The sequence below is a fragment of the Gigantopelta aegis genome, chromosome 13, assembly GCF_016097555.1.
Source record: "Gigantopelta aegis isolate Gae_Host chromosome 13, Gae_host_genome, whole genome shotgun sequence".
Lineage (NCBI taxonomy): Eukaryota > Metazoa > Mollusca > Gastropoda > Neomphalida > Peltospiridae > Gigantopelta > Gigantopelta aegis.
In genome coordinates this window covers 24,655,613-24,675,079 of record NC_054711.1, presented here as the reverse complement: position 1 = coordinate 24,675,079, position 19,467 = coordinate 24,655,613, and the positions used below count along the sequence as shown (strand labels likewise).

Here is a 19,467-nt window from a genome sequence, read left to right as displayed (position 1 = left end):
AATAGGCAGGGACAAAAATGACTGCAATCGCCGTTTACGTTTTAGTTGGAAAAGACGTTTAAATTTGTTTTTAACCTGATTTTTGAGAATCTGTAAGAAGTACAACAATACATTCGTGTTCGTTAGATACCATTTATCTAACATCTTGTATAGTATTATTCACGGCTTCTAGATTTTTTTTTTTTTTAAATCCACTAGCCATGGGATCAGTGATTTTTAAAATTAACTAGCCCTACTGTAAGTAAATACAATTTTACTAATAGTAATAATCGGATATTTCACCTAAATAGGGAGATAGAGATTAAAAACCATTAAATTGGGGGTTGGGGGCGGACGGGTGGGGGGGGGTGGGGGTGGGGGGCGGACACTGATAGGATATTCATATTTACAAAATATACTTTAATGCAGCATTTGACAACTTTTTTCACTAGCTGTGGGGCATGGTAATAGTAGTTATTTACTAGCCCAACATTGAATATCACTAGCCATGGGAGTGGGGCTACCATAATCTAGAAGCCCTATATTATCTATGTCTAACCTGATTTACTCTTTGTACAGGAATATAGGAACAATATGTGAAGAGGGGAGAGAGGGTATACGCGATAATGACGGGGTGAGGGGAAGGGGACACAAGTACTTTTTTTTGGGGGGGGGGGGTGGTGGGGGGTGCGGTTGGGGGAAAATATATAATGGACAAAACAAACAATTTGTTTTTCCTCACGCGACAATGGTTGGAGCACAAGCACATATCTTTGGTAGTATAGAGGGAAGAGATATACAAGGGTGGGATGAACGTTTTGAAAGTCTAACTGTGAACAAGTGCTGCTAGAGCGATGAAACTTGGTAGTAAGACAAAAAGGTAAAGGATTCGGGCATTAAGTTGCGGGACAGAGCTTTCTTCCCTAGGATCTCTCGGGCTTGATTTTAGACTTTCTTCCCTAAGATCTCTCGGGCTTGGTTTTAGACTTTCTTCCCAAGGATCTCTCGGACTTGGTTTTAGACTTTCTTCCCGAGGATCTCTTGGGCTTGGTTTTAGATTTTCTTCCCTAGGATCTCTCGCGCTTGGTTTTAGATCCTTTTCCCTGGGATCTCTCGGACTTGGTTTTAGACCCTTTTCCTTGGGATCTCTCGGGCTTGGTTTTAGACTTTCTTCCCTAGGATCTCTCGGGCTTGGTTTTAGACTTTCTTCCCGAGGATCTCTCGGGCTTGGTTTTAGATTTTCTTTCCTAGGATCTCTCGCGCTTGGTTTTAGACCCTTTTCCCTGGGATCTCTCGGACTTGGTTTTAGACCCTTTTCCTTGGGATCTCTCGGGCTTGGTTTTAGACTTTCTTCCCTAGGATCTCTCGGGCTTGGTTTTAGACTTTCTTCCCGAGGATCTCTCGCGCTTGGTTTTAGATTTTCTTTCCTAGGATCTCTCGGGCTTGGTTTTAGACCCTTTTCCCTGGGATCTCTCGGGCTTGGTTTTAGACTTTCTTCTCTAGGAGCTCTCGGGCTTGGTTTTAGACTTTCTTCCCGAGGATCTCTCGGGCTTGGTTTAAGACTTTCTTCCTGAGGATCTCTCGGGCTTGGTTTTAGATTGTCTTCCCTAGGATCTCTCGGGCTTGCTTTTAGACCCTTTTCCCTGGGATCTCTCGGGCTTGGTTTTAGACTTTCTTCTCTATGATCTCTCGGGCTTGGTTTTAGATTTTCTTCCCTAGGATCTCTCGGGCTTGGTTTTACACTTTCTTCCCGAGGGTCTCTCGGGCTTGGTTTTAGACTTTCTTTCCGAGGATCTCTCGGGCTTGGTTTTAGATTTTCTTCCCTAGGATCTCTCGGGCTTGGTTTTACACTTTCTTCCCGAGGGTCTCTCGGGCTTGGTTTTAGACTTTCTTTCCGAGGGTCTCTCGGGCTTGGTTTTAGACTTTCTTTCCGAGGATCTCTCGGGCTTGGTTTTAGATTTTCTTCCCGAGGATCTCTCGGTCTTGGTTTTAGATTTTCTTTCCTAGGATCTCCCGGGCTTGCTTTTAGACCCTTTTCCCTGGGATCTCTCGGCTTGGTTTTTAGACTTTCTTCCCTAAGATCTCTCGGGCTTGGTTTTAGTCTTTCTTCCTAGGATCTCTCGGGCTTGGTTTTAGACTTTCTTCCCTAGGATCTCTTGGGCTTGGTTTTAGACTTTCTTCCCTAGGATATCTCGGGCTTGATTTTAGACTTTTCTTCCCTAGGATCTCTGGGGCTTGCTTTTAGACCCTTTTCCCTGGGATCTCTCGGGCTTAGTTTTAGACTTTCTTCTCTAGGATCTCTTGGGCTTGGTTTTAGATCCTTTTCCCTGGGATCTCTCGGACTTGGTTTTAGACCCTTTTCCTTGTGATCTCTCGGGCTTGGTTTTAGACTTTCTTCCCTAGGATCTCTTAGGCTTGGTTTTTAGACTTTCTTCCCTAGAATATCTCGGGCTTGATTTTAGACTTTTTTTCCTTGAGATCTCTCGGACTTTCTTCCCTGGGATCTCTTGGGCTTGGTTTTAGACTTTCTTCCCTAGGATCTCTCGGGCTTGGTTTTAGACTTTCTTCACTAGGATCTCTCGGACTTGGTTTTAGACTTTCTTCTCTAGGATCTCTCGGGATTGGTTTTAAACTTTCTTCCCGAGGATCTCTCGGGCTTGGTTTTAGACTTTCTTCATTAGGGTCTCTCGGGCTTGATTTTAGACTTTTTTTTCCTGAGATCTCTCGGACTTTCTTCCCTGGGATCTCTTGGGCTTGGTTTTAGACTTTCTTCCCTAGGATCTCTCGGGCTTGATTTTAGACTTTCTTCCCTAAGATCTCTCGGGCTTGGTTTTAGACTTTCTTCCCAAGGATCTCTCGGACTTGGTTTTAGACTTTCTTCCCGAGGATCTCTTGGGCTTGGTTTTAGATTTTCTTCCCTAGGATCTCTCGCGCTTGGTTTTAGATCCTTTTCCCTGGGATCTCTCGGACTTGGTTTTAGACCCTTTTCCTTGGGATCTCTCGGGCTTGGTTTTAGACTTTCTTCCCTAGGATCTCTCGGGCTTGGTTTTAGACTTTCTTCCCGAGGATCTCTCGGGCTTGGTTTTAGATTTTCTTTCCTAGGATCTCTCGGGCTTGGTTTTAGATTTTCTTTCCTAGGATCTCTCGCGCTTGGTTTTAGACCCTTTTCCTTGGGATCTCTCGGGCTTGGTTTTAGACTTTCTTCCCTAGGATCTCTCGGGCTTGGTTTTAGACTTTCTTCCCGAGGATCTCTCGGGCTTGGTTTTAGATTTTCTTTCCTAGGATCTCTCGGGCTTGGTTTTAGACCCTTTTCCCTGGGATCTCTCGGGCTTGGTTTTAGACTTTCTTCTCTAGGAGCTCTCGGGCTTGGTTTTAGACTTTCTTCCCTAGGATCTCTCGGGCTTGGTTTAAGACTTTCTTCCTGAGGATCTCTCGGGCTTGGTTTTAGATTGTCTTCCCTAGGATCTCTCGGGCTTGCTTTTAGACCCTTTTCCCTGGGATCTCTCGGGCTTGGTTTTAGACTTTCTTCTCTATGATCTCTCGGGCTTGGTTTTAGATTTTCTTCCCTAGGATCTCTCGGGCTTGGTTTTACACTTTCTTCCCGAGGGTCTCTCGGGCTTGGTTTTAGACTTTCTTTCCGAGGATCTCTCGGGCTTGGTTTTAGATTTTCTTCCCGAGGATCTCTCGGTCTTGGTTTTAGATTTTCTTTCCTAGGATCTCCCGGGCTTGCTTTTAGACCCTTTTCCCTGGGATCTCTCGGGCTTGGTTTTTAGACTTTCTTCCCTAAGATCTCTCGGGCTTGGTTTTAGTCTTTCTTCCTAGGATCTCTCGGGCTTGGTTTTAGACTTTCTTCCCTAGGATCTCTTGGGCTTGGTTTTAGACTTTCTTCCCTAGGATATCTCGGGCTTGATTTTAGACTTTTCTTCCCTAGGATCTCTGGGGCTTGCTTTTAGACCCTTTTCCCTGGGATCTCTCGGGCTTAGTTTTAGACTTTCTTCTCTAGGATCTCTTGGGCTTGGTTTTAGATCCTTTTCCCTGGGATCTCTCGGACTTGGTTTCAGACCCTTTTCCTTGTGATCTCTCGGGCTTGGTTTTAGACTTTCTTCCCTAGGATCTCTTAGGCTTGGTTTTTAGACTTTCTTCCCTAGAATATCTCGGGCTTGATTTTAGACTTTTTTTCCTTGAGATCTCTCGGACTTTCTTCCCTGGGATCTCTTGGGCTTGGTTTTAGACTTTCTTCCCTAGGATCTCTCGGGCTTGGTTTTAGACTTTCTTCACTAGGATCTCTCGGACTTGGTTTTAGACTTTCTTCTCTAGGATCTCTCGGGATTGGTTTTAAACTTTCTTCCCGAGGATCTCTCGGGCTTGGTTTTAGACTTTCTTCATTAGGGTCTCTCGGGCTTGATTTTAGACTTTTTTTTCCTGAGATCTCTCGGACTTTCTTCCCTGGGATCTCTTGGGCTTGGTTTTAGACTTTCTTCCCTAGGATCTCTCGGGCTTGGTTTTAGACATTCTTCACTAGGATCTCTCGGGATTGGTTTTAAACTTTTTTCCTCGAGGATCTCTCGGGCTTGGTTTTAGACTTTCTTCACTAGGATCTCTCGGGGTTGGTTATAGACTTTCTTCCCTAGGATCTCTCGAGCTTGGTTTTAGATTGTGCATCCAGTGTAACGTTTAAAACAGATGAGCAGGCTCGTAGGAACCAGGGGGAAGGGAGGTGGTGTGTATGGGGCGTTGGTGGGGTAGCACCCGAAAATGTACTCTTTTTTTACTTACTCTATACAAATAGAAACATATTATGGCTTGTATACACCCACACCCACATTATAGAGGTTGTGACCCACTCACTAGAGATTATGCCTCCTCTCTCTACCCCCCTCCCCATCCCCCGCCACACACACGCACGTGCGTGCGCGCGCGCGCGCACACACACACACACACACACACACACACACACACACACACACGATATCGATCCTACGAGCCTAATCAGGGTTTCAACTGTTGGGTAATTGCGTCAGTGTGTGTCCAGGTACCAAATGACCTCGTAGGGGCGGAGATGTGGTGTGTGCGCTTAATTACCGACTTATAGATGTCAGCTTTAGATAGCATTACTAACTTTCTCAATCTAATTAAAATTAGCTCCACTATTATATGTGGATCTAACACCAGCCAGTTGAAGCTCGTGTCCACCAATCAAAACCTTACTTGCAGAATCATGCCAGTGATTTAAAAATAATTTGAAAACATTCCGAATTATCCTGAGGGTATACGATATGTTTCATGTGATTTACGAATGCCTTATTTAGACCAGTAGAACTAATTTTAATCGGATTGCTAACAACACTGCGTAGTCCCCAATGACCAGGTAACATTTCGTCTGTAAATAATAATTTAAATATTGACCAATCACACTTCGCCTTTTATAACGTTATTTGGGAGCATACAAATTCTAAAAATATCGGGCGAGTCTATTTTAGTGGCAGTACAGCGAACCATACCAATACGTACGGGGTGGGTTATCAGTCTTCAGTTTTACATTACAAATTATTTATTTTATAAAATAAAACATGTTTTAAGGCATTCGTAATTCACACGAAACATGTCGTATACCCTCAGGATAATTCGGAATGTTTTCAAATTATTTTTAAATCACTGGCAGGATTCTGCAAGTAAGGTTTTGATTGGTGGACATGAGCTTCAACTGGCTGGTGTTAGATCCACATGCAATCTAATTAAAATTAGCTCCACTATTACATGTGGATCTAAAGACAGCCAGTTGGAGCTCATGTCCACCAATCAAAACCTTACTTGCAGAATCCTGCCAGTGATTTAAAAATAATTTGAAAACATTCCGAATTATCCTGAGGGTATACGACATGTTTCGTGTGGTGAATTACGAATGCCTTAAAACATGTTTTATTTTATAAAATAAATAATTTGTAATGTAAAACTGAAGACTGATTTAGTTTTGTTTTATTTTATAAATAAATAAATAATTTTTAATGTAAAATTGAAGACTGATAACCCACCCCGTACGTATTGGTATGGTTCGCTGTACTGCGGCCACTAAAATAGACTCGCCCGATATTTTTAGAATTTGTATACTCCCAAATAACGTTATAAAAGGCGAAGTGTGATTGGTCAATATTTAAATTATTATTTACAGACGAAATGTTACCTGGATTTTGGGGACTACGCAGTGTTGTTAGTTTTAAATCACTGGCAGGATTCTGCAAGTAAGGTTTTGATTGGTGGACATGAGCTTCAACTGGCTTTCATTTGCGTATAACCCAGATATAAGTTGCTTTCATTAATACAGAGGCCGAGATTACCGGTCCGAAATTACCTGGGGCCGAGATTAGGCCTACTCGGGTCCGAAGTTACCAGGCCGAAGTTACCAAAGTCCGAAGTTACCACGTTCTGTTATGGACCACACAGATTTTGAGTGGAAACCCGCTGTCGCCACTTAATGGGCTACTCTTTCCTATTAGCAGCAAGGGATCTTTTATTTGCGTTTCCCACAGGCAGGATAGCACAAACCATGGCCTTTGTTGAACCAGTTATGGATCACTGGTCGGTGCAAGTGGTTTACACCTACCCATTGAGCCTTGCGGAGAACTCACTCAGGGTTTGGAGTCGGTATCTGGATTAAAAATCCCATGCCTCGACTGGGATCCGAACCCAGTACCTACCAACCTGTTGACCGATGGCCTAACCACGACGCCACCGAGGCCGGTCCGTATTTAAACAGGTCCACTTTTTGTCTGCTCGAATACGACCGTAACCACATGTAAATAATTCGAAAACGAAATCGATTGTCGTATATATTTATTTGAAAAACCTGAAAAATATTTATTCAAAGAACGTACACTATTTTTATTGCTTTATTCGATTTATTGGACAAAAAAAACAATGTACCAAAGTATCAAGCAGAAACAATAATACTGTTTTCGCTGATAGTATTTACAACATAGATCTATACGCACTAAATTTAGCAAACGCACACTCTATATTCGACAAACCTCGGTCGATTCCGGTATCAACAGAATCGACCGAGTTGTGACGAATGGCACCCTCTACAAACATTTCCATATCGGATCCGTCAGCGGTTTGCACCAGTCAGGATTGTTCAGTTATTCACTGCCCACTGCATCACGTCTAATTATAGAACCTGGGATTTCCGTGTCGATCGTTTAATGGAAATATTAATGTTTGTAAGATCACTGGATGGCAAATTAATTCACCGCTCATAAATTATCAACACGACCAGTCGGGCTACTCAGAAACACTTATGACTAGACCGAACTAGCTGTTTACTAGACAATGTCGTTCGGACGTACCTTAGTGTCGAAGCCTGATAAGGAAAAATGTATGACTATGTGTCAGAATTACCAAATGTTTGACATGCAATAGCCGATGATTAATTAATCAATGTGATCTAGTGGTGTCGTTAACCAAAACAAAACAAACAATAAAACATGAGAACACATTGATTTATTAATCATACAGGCCTTTTTATAGTCATCATATCTTGCCAATGTACATGTATATAGTGATTGCGGGATAAAAATAGTTCAGTCAGTTTAAGAAACACTGATGTAAATGTAATGTTGTATCTTGTATTGCAAAATATTTACTGCTTGATGTTTCTGCACCAAGATGTAAAAAAAAAAAAAAAAAAGGTTTCCAGCCTCTGCGTAGAAAAAAAAGGGCCGACCACAAATTGTTTTTAAAGGGACATTCCTGAGTTTGTTGCAATATTCAAGATGTTATCGACTAACAGCGATTTTTTAACGGTTGTAATTGATTATCAAATAAATTTTTCTGCATAAAATGTTAGTGGCTATATATTAAGCATGTTTCTGATCGTTCAAATAGTTGTACTAGGTTAAATTTCATTTTATTTTCTAAACTATGTTTTTTTTCGTACGTACGGAATTATCTGAAGACAAAATCCAGTTTGGGTATCTTACAAACATTAAGAAGACCAGAAACACGTTGAATATACAGACACTGATATTCTAAACAAGAAAATATATTTAATATGTAAGTTTAATCGTAGAACTATTTTTTTAGTCGGAAACATCTTACAATGCAGCAAATTCAGGAATGTTCCTTTAATGTTTTTTTGTTTTTTTTATTGTTTTTTTTTATATTATTAATATGTAGGTGAAACGTGCAAAGGTGTACAGTAGTAAACACAAATGTGTTAATTTTCAAAAAGCAGGCGTACACTGCCTAATTTTGGGGGCATATTGCCGGAGACATATTTTGTTTTAGGCCTATTCAACTAAAAATAATATACCAACGCAGCCCAGTGGTAAAGCGCTCACTCGATGTGCGGTCGGTCTGGGATCGATCCCCGTCTGTGGGCACGTTGGGCTATTTCTCGTTCCAGCCAGTGCACCACGACTGGTATATCAAGGGCCGTGGTATGTACTACACTGTCTGTGGGATGGTGCATATAAAAGATCCCTTGCTGCTAATCGAAAAATAGTCCATGAAGTGGCGACAGCGGGTTTCCTCTTTCAATATCTGTGTGGTCCTTAACCATATGTCTGACGCCATATAACCGTAAATAAAATGTGTTGAATGCATCGTTAAATAAAACATTTCTTTCTCTCTTTCGTATGCTTAGTTTTACACATAAACTTAAATCTATGACTAAACCATGTGTATAGTTCGTATTATGATTATGGTAACAGTACAACAAATATTGTTTGAAGTACACATAATTTCATTTTCTTTTATCCTCAAAATGATCCATCTTCCATAATGATGTAATTTGTTGCATGGAATAGATGCCAAACACATGTAACTGTATGACCGGTATAACTGCTAGTCCTAGACCTAAACTTAGACGGTGTTTTGTGAAATTGGCTCCAGTGATAGAACACCCTCTTGTAGTTGTAATGGGGCAGGATTTATCTCAGTTGGTCAAGTGCTCGCTTGAGGTGCTTATGACGCAGGATCGAACCACCTAGGTGGACCCATTCAGCTAATTGGTTTTTTTCTCGTTCCAACCAGTGCACCACAACTGGTCAAAGACCGTGGTATGTGCTTTCCTGTCTGTGTGTAAAGTGCATAAAATATCTTTTGCTGCATTAAAAAGATGTAGCGGGTTTCCTCTGATGACTATGTGTCAGAATTACCAAATGTTTGACATCCAGTAGCCGATGATTAATTAATCAATATTCTCTGGTGTTTTTTCTCGTTCTAACCAGTGCACCACAAGTGGTCAAAGACCGTGGTATGTGATTTCCTGTCTGTGGGAAAGTGCATATAAAAGATCCCTTGCTGCATTAAGAAAGTATAGTGGGTTTCCTGATGACTATGTGTCAGAATTACCAAATGTTTGACATCCAATAGCTGATGATTAATTTATCAATGTGCTCTAGTGATGTTGTTAAACAAAACAACTTTCTTATAATTCTCTTGTAGTACAAAGGAGGAATAATCCCCTTTAGTTAACCTGAGGTTTTGTTTTCTCCCGTTCCAAACAGTGCCCACTAACTGATATATCCAAGCCTGTGGGTGATCCCCTCTAGTTAACTTGAGGTTTTGTTTTCTCCCGTTCCAAACAGTGCCCACGAACTGATATATCCAAGCCTGTGGGTGATCCCCTCTAGTTAACTTGAGGTTTTGTTTTCTCCAGTTCCAAACTGAGCCCACCAACTGATATATCCAAGCCTGTGGGTGATCCCCTTTAGTTAACTTGAGGTTTTGTTTTCTCCTGTTCCAAACAGTGCCCACCAACTGATATATCCAAGCCTGTGGGTGATCCCCTTTAGTTAACTTGAGGTTTTGTTTTCTCCTGTTCCAAACAGTGCCCACCAACTGATATATCCAAGCCTGTGGGCGATCCCCTTTAGTGAACTCGAGGGTTTTTTCTCCCGTTCCAAACTTAGCCCATTAACCGATATATCCAAGCTTGTGGGTGATCCCCTTTAGTTAACTTGAGGTTTTGTTTTCTCCCGTTCCAAACAGTGCCCACCAAGAGATATATCCAAGCTTGTGGGTGATCCCCTCTAGTTAACTTGGTTTTGTTTTCTCCCGTTCCAAACAGTGCCCACCAAGAGATATATCCAAGCTTGTGGGTGATCCCATCTAGTTAACTTGAGGTTTTGTTTTCTCCCGTTCCAAACAGTGCCCACTAACTGATATATCCAAGCTTGTGGGTGATCCCCTCTAGTTAACTTGAGGTTTTGTTTTCTCCCGTTCCAAACAGTGCCCACCAAGAGATATATCCAAGCTTGTGGGTGATCCCCTCTAGTTAACTTGAGGTTTTGTTTTCTCCCGTTCCAAACAGTGCCCACTAACTGATATATCCAAGCCTGTGGGCGATCCCCTTTAGTTAACTTAAGGGTTTTTTCTCCCGTTCCAAACAGTGCCCACGAACTGATATATACAAGCCTGTGGGCGATCTCTTTTAGTTAACTTGAGGTTTTGTTTTCTCCCGTTCCAAACAGTGCCCACCAACTGATATATCCAAGCCTGTGGGCGATCCCCTTTAGTGAACTCGAGGGTTTTTTCTCCCGTTCCAAACTTAGCCCATTAACCGATATATCCAAGCTTGTGGGTGATCCCCTTTAGTTAACTTGAGGTTTTGTTTTCTCCCGTTCCAAACAGTGCCCACCAAGAGATATATCCAAGCTTGTGGGTGATCCCCTCTAGTTAACTTGGTTTTGTTTTCTCCCGTTCCAAACAGTGCCCACCAAGAGATATATCCAAGCTTGTGGGTGATCCCATCTAGTTAACTTGAGGTTTTGTTTTCTCCTGTTCCAAACAGTGCCCACCAACTGATATATCCAAGCCTGTGGGCGATCCCCTTTAGTGAACTCGAGGGTTTTTTCTCCCGTTCCAAACTTAGCCCATTAACCGATATATCCAAGCTTGTGGGTGATCCCCTCTAGTTAACTTGAGGTTTTGTTTTCTCCCGTTCCAAACAGTGCCCACCAAGAGATATATCCAAGCTTGTGGGTGATCCCCTCTAGTTAACTTGAGGTTTTGTTTTCTCCCGTTCCAAACAGTGCCCACTAACTGATATATCCAAGCCTGTGGGCGATCCCCTTTAGTTAACTTAAGGGGTTTTTCTCCCGTTCCAAACAGTGCCCACGAACTGATATATACAAGCCTGTGGGCGATCTCTTTTAGTTAACTTGAGGTTTTGTTTTCTCCCGTTCCAAACAGTGCCCACTAACTGATATATCCAAGCCTGTGGTCCATTCTGTTCTGCTCTGCTTTAGTTTTAAATTGTGGTGGGTTGTCACTGGCATCTTTTCTGTGTGGAGGTCGTGTTTGGTGGGTGTGATTTTGCTTAGTATCTAGACTGCTTGCCTAAGGTGCATCATGATTCAGATTGGCATATTAAAGGCTGTGGTATGTGATGTCCTGTCTGTGGGAAAGTGCATATAATCTGGGACTTTTTTTTTTTTCTTTCTAAAGTGTCAAGTCAAAGCATTTTGGGGTAGATTTGATTTTTAGTTGATTTGGGTATGTTGAATCCAAATATGGTGGATTACATTCTATGTAAAATGCTCTTTTGCCAGCCATTTTGTTTTTGACTTCCAGATTAAAGGGGTGGGATTCAGATTAAAGGGGCGGGATTCAGATTAAAGGGGTGGGATTCAGATTAAAGGGGCGGGATTCAGCTCAGTTGGTGCAGTGCTCACTAGAGGTGCTCGAGTCACAGGATCGAACCACCTCGGTAGACCCATTCAGCTGATTGGTTTTATTCTCGTTCCAACCAGTGCACCACAACTGGACAAAAGCCGTGGTATGCACTTTCCAGTTTGAAAATGTGGTGGGGCGTCACAAAGCAAACACTGCTGTTTTTTCTACCTGCGTGGGGTCATGTTTGGTGGGCGTGATTTAGCTTGGGGTCATGTTTGGTGGGCGTGATTTAGCTTGGGGTCATGTTTGGTGGGTGTGACCTGTGTGGGGTCGTGTTTGGTGGGTGTGACCTGTGTGGGGTCGTGTTTGGTGGGTGTGATTTAGCTTGGGATCGTGTTTGTTGGGTGTGACCTGTGTGGGGTCGTGTTTGGTGGGTGTGACCTGTGTTGGGTCGTGTTTGGTGGGTGTGATTTAGCTTGGGGTCGTGTTTGGTGGGTGTGACCTGCGTGGGGTCGTGTTTGGTGGGTGTGACCTGTGTGGGGTCGTGTTTGGTGGGTGTTATTTAGCTTGCCAGTAGTCTCTAGAGTGCTTTTCTGAGGGGCTTGGTACAATATCACCCGCTCTGCCTGCTTTACCAGTGCACCATGATTTACATATTAAAGGCTGTGGTATGTGTTGTCCTGTCTGTCGTAAAAAGCATGTAATCTAGGACTACTTGTTTGTTATTTTTTGGTTGATTTTACATAATTTTGTTATGTTGAATTGAAATATGGTGGATAACATTCTATGTATAATGCTCTTTTGCTGGCCATTTTGTTTTTTGACTCCAAGATTAAAAACGAAAAATTGACGTTATCCAACATATTTGGACAAAATAACAAAATCTACCCTAAAATACCCGTAATAATGTTTTGGGGCTCTTTTTTGCAGATTCGAGAAAATTGATTGACCAGTCAATCAATCAATCAATCATCCAGTCGAGAGAGAGAGAGAGAGAGAGAGAGAGACAGAGATAGAAAGAGGGAGAGAGAGAAAGCGAGACACAGAGAGAGAGAGAGAGAGAGAGAGAGAGAGAGCGAGAGAGTGAGTGATCCCTCATCAAAAGTAAAACAAAAACAACAATTGGCATTAATTACAAATTTATTGAAGTTTTTGTACAGTGTATGTTGTATACTTCACTGCATAAATATTTAAAATATATTTATTTTTAAAAAAGGTACATGTACAAAAAAGATCTAAATCATTTGCCACTAAAACATTTTAAAGCTAAAATAGACATTTGCAATATGCATCACTATAAATATCACATGTTCTCGGACATATTTGACTTACCTACTACCAACATTTTCAATCATCATCACAAGATTAAAAACATTTTCCATAAACCTGATCTTCGTTAATTTTAAATTTCACATCTACAATCTGCAAACCTGATACATATCTACAACTAAATACTGTACACAATATTATGCCTAAGTAATATTACAGTATTGATAAAATAAAAAATGTTCTAAACAAATAAGTGTGTAATGTTTTCTATAGAACTAGCTTACACTGTTTTGATAACCATCCCGTATTTAACCTAATTACTGCCATTGTTCAAAATATATTTTTAAATATTACGTTACAAAATCAAGGTTGGAAATGTTGTAAAGTGTCTATAAAATAGTTCAGTTAATGCCAGGGCAAAGAGGCAATACTAATCTTGCAAAATTGTAAATCAAGATTTATTTTTTCTTGTCAAGCTTTGCTCCCGTTATTTAACAGCTCTGGCATGATGGCAGTAATTTGGTTAAATATGGTACTTTGTTTTATTTTTAATTTTTGTCAATGTTCATTGCAAAACATCCGTCAGGGATGAAAAGAGGGTCACGAAAACTTCAATCAGTGCAAGCCTTTATTTTCAGAAAAGGGAACTTCAGTTTTCATGAAATGTTATAGCATCCTGATAAAACAATTTCTGAAAAACAAAGGGTCACACCAATTGAAAAATATTTTGTTTTTTTAGGATGTTTTGCAAGAAAACATTAAATCAAAAATATTAATTAGCATACACTGTACAAGAATCGGGTCAAGTAGTTTTCTAATATGTGAAGCAATGTGTTCCTTTTGTCATCAAGTATATATACTGAATACAACAATACATTTGAATCTGTTGAAAGAAACTGTCTATGTTTTTTTTTTACATCAAGACAATAAATAGAGAGGATGGTAGAGCAAATATCTGTTAAAAACTTTTGTAAAAATCAACCAAGAAACCTAATAAAACTGGTTTTTGTTGGCAGATAAAATCTTTCTCTTATTTTTTCAGTTGGTAAAATTTTTAATGGTTTCATTGATACATAGGGTACATAATTTTTTGTTTAAACAATGAAAGTTAAAAAAGTAAACAAAATGAAATACAACATAAAACATCAACATCCGTAGTAGCTTGGTTACAATATAGTAAAATTGTGAGCAGTTTCAGAAATTTAAACAGAACAAAATAGAACAATGAAATCATTCCTAACAAGCAATCAACAAGAACTACTGTCTGTATTTGACAATAGAGTAGAAAAAGAAAATCAGATAAAACATCAAAAAGTTAAAATACATAAAATAAGGACACTAAAAACATACACAAACCGCAAGAATTCAACACCACGGAAATTAGTACCCAATGATTTAATTAGACTTTAAAATTTATTTTAAAAAATTAATATGTATTTATGCAAATAAAGTTTTTAATAATTAAGGACTTTGTTTTGCATTAAACAAATTTGGCATAAAAATATAAATCATTGATGAGAACAAATCTGAATCCATGACACTACATTTCTTCTTCTTTTTTTATTTCTTTGTGTATCAAGATCTTTTGTTGCATTCCATATACTTGGTGAAAAAACATGATGCGAGCACAGTTGCTTCAACATATACAACATCTCTGCTAAGGCTACATTGCTGGTGACAAATGAAAAAAACAAAAGGTACATTGTAATAGATAAAAGAACACATATAGGTTTTGATGATTAATCTCTGTGGAGTAAAATTCATAAAGCACCAAATTAAAATGTGGCACCTTGAATACTGACTTGCGACAAGTCACTTTTGGTAAGACAACAAATCGGCAGAAAACTCAGGTGGGTCAAACAAACAGCTGCTGCTGCCACTCTGGGTCAAACAAACAGCTGTTCCTGCCACTCTGGGTCAAACAAACACCTGTTTCTGCCACTCTGGGTCAAACAAACAGCTATTCCTTTTCATACTTGAATGAACAGATTGCCATTCCTTTTCACGCTGGGATGAACAAATAGCTATTCCTTGCCTTCTGGGTCAAACCAATAACCAATCCCATCACGCTGGGACGACCAAACAGCCATTCCTGTCATGCCTGGATGATTTTTTTAAACTCCTGGAACTCAGAATGCACCCGACCCGCAGATGATAAGTTCGGCTGAGCATGACGCATCTCCACTCAAACTGACGGCTCTAGCGGTGTATTCCCCATCATCCTCCTCCCCGACTCGCCGAATAATCAGCGAGCATTGTCCGTCAGCACCGACCTCAACAATGTGTCGTTCGTCCGCCACCACCACATCGTCTTCGTGGTACCACGACACCGTGGGGCAAGGCTCACCTGCCACCTTGATGTCAAAGCGAACCACATCACCTTTGAACGCCTGGCAGTCGACCATTTTTTTCACAAAGTTCGGACGAAGGTGGGAAGAAGCCTCCACGTGAGGCATGAATCTGTTATTGATGTGTCCGTTTGTTTTCTGCACAGAAGGATCGATTCTGTCTACACTGGGCTCTGTGGTGGATAGATCACTGCTTGAGGTAAGAGTTGTCTCCCTTAGATGAACGTTTACCGCTGGTATGGCTTTAAAGATGTGAATCCCCTCACCAGTTGTCTCTCTTTGATGAACAGTTTCATCACGGACAGGTTCAACATTTGTTCCAGTTACCTCCCTTGATCTGAATGTTTCTTCATCAGTTGTCTCCCTTCTATTAACAGTCTTCCATGAAAAAACAGGATCCTGTTTGTCATTTCTTTGCATAATCTCCCTCGATCTGGATATCTGTTCCGTAGACACATTTTCCCCCTCTTCTTCACCAGTTACTTCCCTTGAGCAATCAGCTTCCTGATCAACATTTCTTTGAGTCGCCTCCCTTGATTCGGTTGTCTGTTCGGTAATCTCCTCTTCTTCTTCCTGCACCTTAGGGGTTGGAGATGATAAAGTATTTTCATTGGCAGTCACCGATGCTTGGGACTGAACACCAGGACTATAGCTGCTAGTGGAACTAAACGAGGTGTTTGGGTCTGTACTACTACTGCCACTGCTGCTGTGGTTGTTGCTGGGACTGGCAGAAATCAAGCGTTGCAGCGACGCCATGCGGCCCAGAGCTCTGATCGCAGTACCTGTTTTCTGCGTAAAGGAAAAGCAAGCATGCAGTGCACAAGCAGACCACAGAGATACCATGGACAGACAGACGAATAGCAACATTCACATTTCCCTGAACTCAGCAGATAGTACACTGATACACTGAGCAACACAAGAAACACAGATATTAATTTAGGTTTAAAATTATTCAGTTTGGATCTCATTAGTTTATGTGTCTGGTAAAATGATTAATGTCTTGAAAACACAGGGCAAGCTCTGAGTGAGCAGAAACATTCGCCAAATCATCTATTTAAACTTCAAAAATGGCAAAACCCCAGTTATTTTCTAATAAAATAACAATTATTACATAAAATTTATTTGTCAAATTAAAATAAAATTCGCCAATTGTTTTTAAAATTTGCAGTTGGCGAATTTGGCAAGTGCCAGAGCTATCCCTGGAACATTTTAGGCCATGGAAAAAAAGAAGAAGTTTTTTTCGACATTACATAGATAGTAACTAGTTAATGACTTCGGATATCTACTTTATCCTGAGTAGGTAAGAATGGGAAATTTCTCATTCGGCCTGAACAGGATACAGCCGATATCCTACGTCATTAACTACATGTACATGTAGTTATTATCTTTTATCCTGCATTCATTCGTTTCATTTATTTTCGTGCTTATATTCAATTAAGGTTCAAGCACGCTTGACGTCATCCAATCAGAATAAAATAAATTGTATAATGGTATGAAGTGTGTAATTATATTAATATATTCACGGTTCTTGTGCTGTTCAGTGTATTTTAAAATCACCTTCATATTGTAAACACAGTGGACTCTGTCCAAACGGGCATCTTAGCATCTGTGTAATTAATGTGGCTATTTCTTTCTCCAGCCAGTGCACCATGACTGGTATAGCAAAGGCTGTGGTATGTGATATCCTGTTTGTTGGATGGTGCATATAAAAGATGGTAGATCCCTTGCTACTAATGGAAATATGTAATGGTTTCCTGTCTAAGACTATATGATATAAATACCAAATATTTGATATCCAACAGCCGATGATTAATAAATCATTGTGCTCTAGTGGTGTCGTTAAACAAAACAAACTTTAACATTTAACTGGAAAGGGTCAGGATTTACCTGAGTTGGTAAAGTGCTCCCCTGAGGTATCAAACCACCTCAGCAGACACACTGGATTTTGTCCCATCCCAACCAGTGCACCACGACTGGAATGTGCTGTCCTGTCTGTGGGAAAGTGTATACACATCTATAAAAGATCCCTTGCTACTAATGAAAAAAAATGGAGCCAGTTTCTTCTGATGACTAAGTGTCAGAATTACCTAACGTTTGACATCCAATAGCCGATGATTAATTAATCAATGTGCTCTAGTGGTGTTGTTAAAAAAAAAAAAAAAAGCAACAACGAAGTTTATCTGTGTAACCTGCATTTGTGTGTGAACCGACAAGATCTCAAAGTCCTGTTCAGTGACAATAAGTGGGTGACAACAATCTAAACAAGTGCTCTGTGTACACCAGTGTATTTTCATCAATGGGAATCCAGTTCAGAGATTTCAGTTGTACTAAAGTAATTACAGGTAATATGTAATATACAGGGGTAAATTTACAGGAATATTATAACATTGTTACCATGTAATGATTAAAAAATGAAATAAAAAAATAATTGTTTTGTTTAACGACACCACTGGAGCACATTGATTTACTAATCATCGGCTATTGGATGTCAAACATTTGGTAATTTTTGACATAGTCATAGAGAGGAAACCTGTTACGTCTTTTTATTAGTAGCAAGGGATCTTTTATATGTACCATCCCACAGACAGGATAGTACATACCACAGCCTCTGATATACCAGTCGTGGTGCACTGGCTGGAACGAGTCAATTGTACTAAAGTAATTACAGGTAATGTGTAATATATACAGGGGGAAATTTACATTGTTACATTTTGATGGTAAAGAAAAGAAGTTTGTTTTGTTTGACGACACCACTGAAGCACATTGATTAATTAATCATTGGCTAGTGGATGTCAAACATTTGGTAATTTTGACTCATAGTCATCAGAGGAAACCCGCTACATTTTTCCTAATGCAGCAAGGGGTCCTTTATATGTACTTTCCCATAGACAGGACAGCACATACCATGGCCTTTGACCAGTTGTGGTGCACTGGCTGGAACGAGAAATAGCTCAATGGGCCGACCGACGGGGATCAATCCAAGCCAGTTTAGACAGAGTCCATTGTACTAAAGTAATTATATGTAATATACAGGGGAAATTTACAGGAACATTATAACATAGTTACAATTCAGTGTCTTGCCAAAGGATTTAAGTTTATTGGGATATATAGTAAGCAGCCTAGACATGCCAATCGAACACTTGAAGGATACAATAATACTAGAGACCTTTTTCTTGGGAGGCATAGTAGTTACAATTAGAATTAATCTTCTATTTTGACTATAAATCTTCACTACACAAAATTTTAACAAGATATAACACACATTTATTTGATTTTTATATAGCATATACTAGCTTATCATGGTAATTTCTTTTTTTTTACCCAAAATGCACCCTTTTTGATTACAATTTAACCTATACACTCACTCACTCAGTCTGTCTGTGTGTTAATATTTTTATATGCTTACCATTTGTGACAGCCAATAGCCGATGTGTATTTTTGTGCTGGGGTGTCATTAAACATTCATTCTGTCTGTCTGTCTGTCTGTCGTCTCTCTCTCTCTCTCTCTCTCTCTCTCTCTCTCTCTCTCTCCCCCTCCCTCCCTCCCTCCCTCTCTCTCCTCCCTCCCTCTCTCTCTCTCTCTCTCTCTCTTGCTCTCTCGCTCTCTTTTGCTCTTTCTCTCTCCCCCCCACTTGAAAAGTATAGGTTGGTGAAGCAAGAAGTCGTCTCTCTCTCTCTCTCTCTCTCCCTCCCTCTCTCCCCCTCCCTCCCTCCCTCTCTCTCTCTCTCTCTCTCTGTCTTGCTGTCTCTCTCTCTCTCTCTCTCTCTCTCTTGCTCTCTCTCTCTCTCTCTCTTGCTCTCTCTCTCTCTCTCTCTTGCTCTCTCTCTCTCTTTTGCTCTTTCTCTCTCCCCCCCACTTGAAAAGTATAGGTTGGTGAAGCAAGAAGTTATATACATGTAATATTCTTAGCAACTGCAGTGATAAAATAAATATATATACGCGAGCTAAGCAAGAAATAATATAGAGAATATTTTAACAATTATTTCGAGATGGATTATCTAGAAAAAGTGGGCAGATATTATTAAATGGGTAAGGTGAATGGAGAGTAAATATGCCAGTAATTCAGGGTTGGAAAAGGTGAGTTAAGGGAAAAGTAAACGATTCTCGAGATTAGAGTGGTGGGGTAAGAGTAAACATTTTGCAATTCAGGACAGAAACAAGGGGGGAGGGTGGGGGGGGGGAAGGGTAATCACTGAAAATGCTTCTTTCACTAGACTCACTTCTACCTTTTATTTATTCAGTTATTCTTTATAC

The 19,467-nt window shown here is 40.4% G+C and overlaps 2 protein-coding genes across 13 annotated transcripts in view; both read right to left on the bottom strand.

Annotated features, from left to right (window-relative positions):
• Nucleotides 1-805: 805 nt before the first annotated feature.
• On the bottom strand, nucleotides 806-7,074 carry LOC121387236 (sporozoite surface protein 2-like). The gene is made up of 3 exons (XM_041518262.1): nucleotides 6,950-7,074; nucleotides 2,685-3,740; nucleotides 806-2,069 (listed from the first exon to the last, which is right to left on the bottom strand). Exons 1-3 carry the CDS (start codon nucleotides 7,072-7,074, stop codon nucleotides 806-808), a joined length of 2,445 nt encoding a protein of 814 aa, XP_041374196.1.
• Nucleotides 7,075-12,717: 5,643 nt separating this feature from the next.
• The window catches only part of LOC121387359 (myosin light chain kinase, smooth muscle-like), a 165,584-nt gene continuing 158,834 nt past the window's right edge, over nucleotides 12,718-19,467 (bottom strand). For 11 of the 12 annotated variants that reach the window (XM_041518417.1, XM_041518416.1, XM_041518418.1 and 8 more), the window contains one exon: nucleotides 12,718-16,001. In XM_041518417.1, the coding sequence (XP_041374351.1) occupies nucleotides 14,994-16,001 (1,008 nt within the window). In that variant the 3' untranslated portion in view covers nucleotides 12,718-14,993. The remainder of the gene's footprint in view (nucleotides 16,002-19,467) is intronic. The other variant, XM_041518422.1, reaches the window with a different exon arrangement.

Bases quoted from the DNA above. Each gene is read 5' to 3' on its own strand.
- LOC121387236 (XM_041518262.1), bottom strand. From the start codon at position 7,074: ATGGAAATGTTTGTAGAGGGTGCCATTCGTCACAACTCGGTCGATTCT. The intron at 3,741-6,949 runs GTAAATACTATC...CTAAAAACCAAG, and splicing joins AGTGCGTATAGATCTATGTT to CCCGAGAGATCCCAGGGAAA. The intron at 2,070-2,684 runs GTCTAAAATCAA...ACTAAAACCAAG, and splicing joins AGAGATCTCAGGAAAAAAAA to CCCGAGAGATCTTAGGGAAG.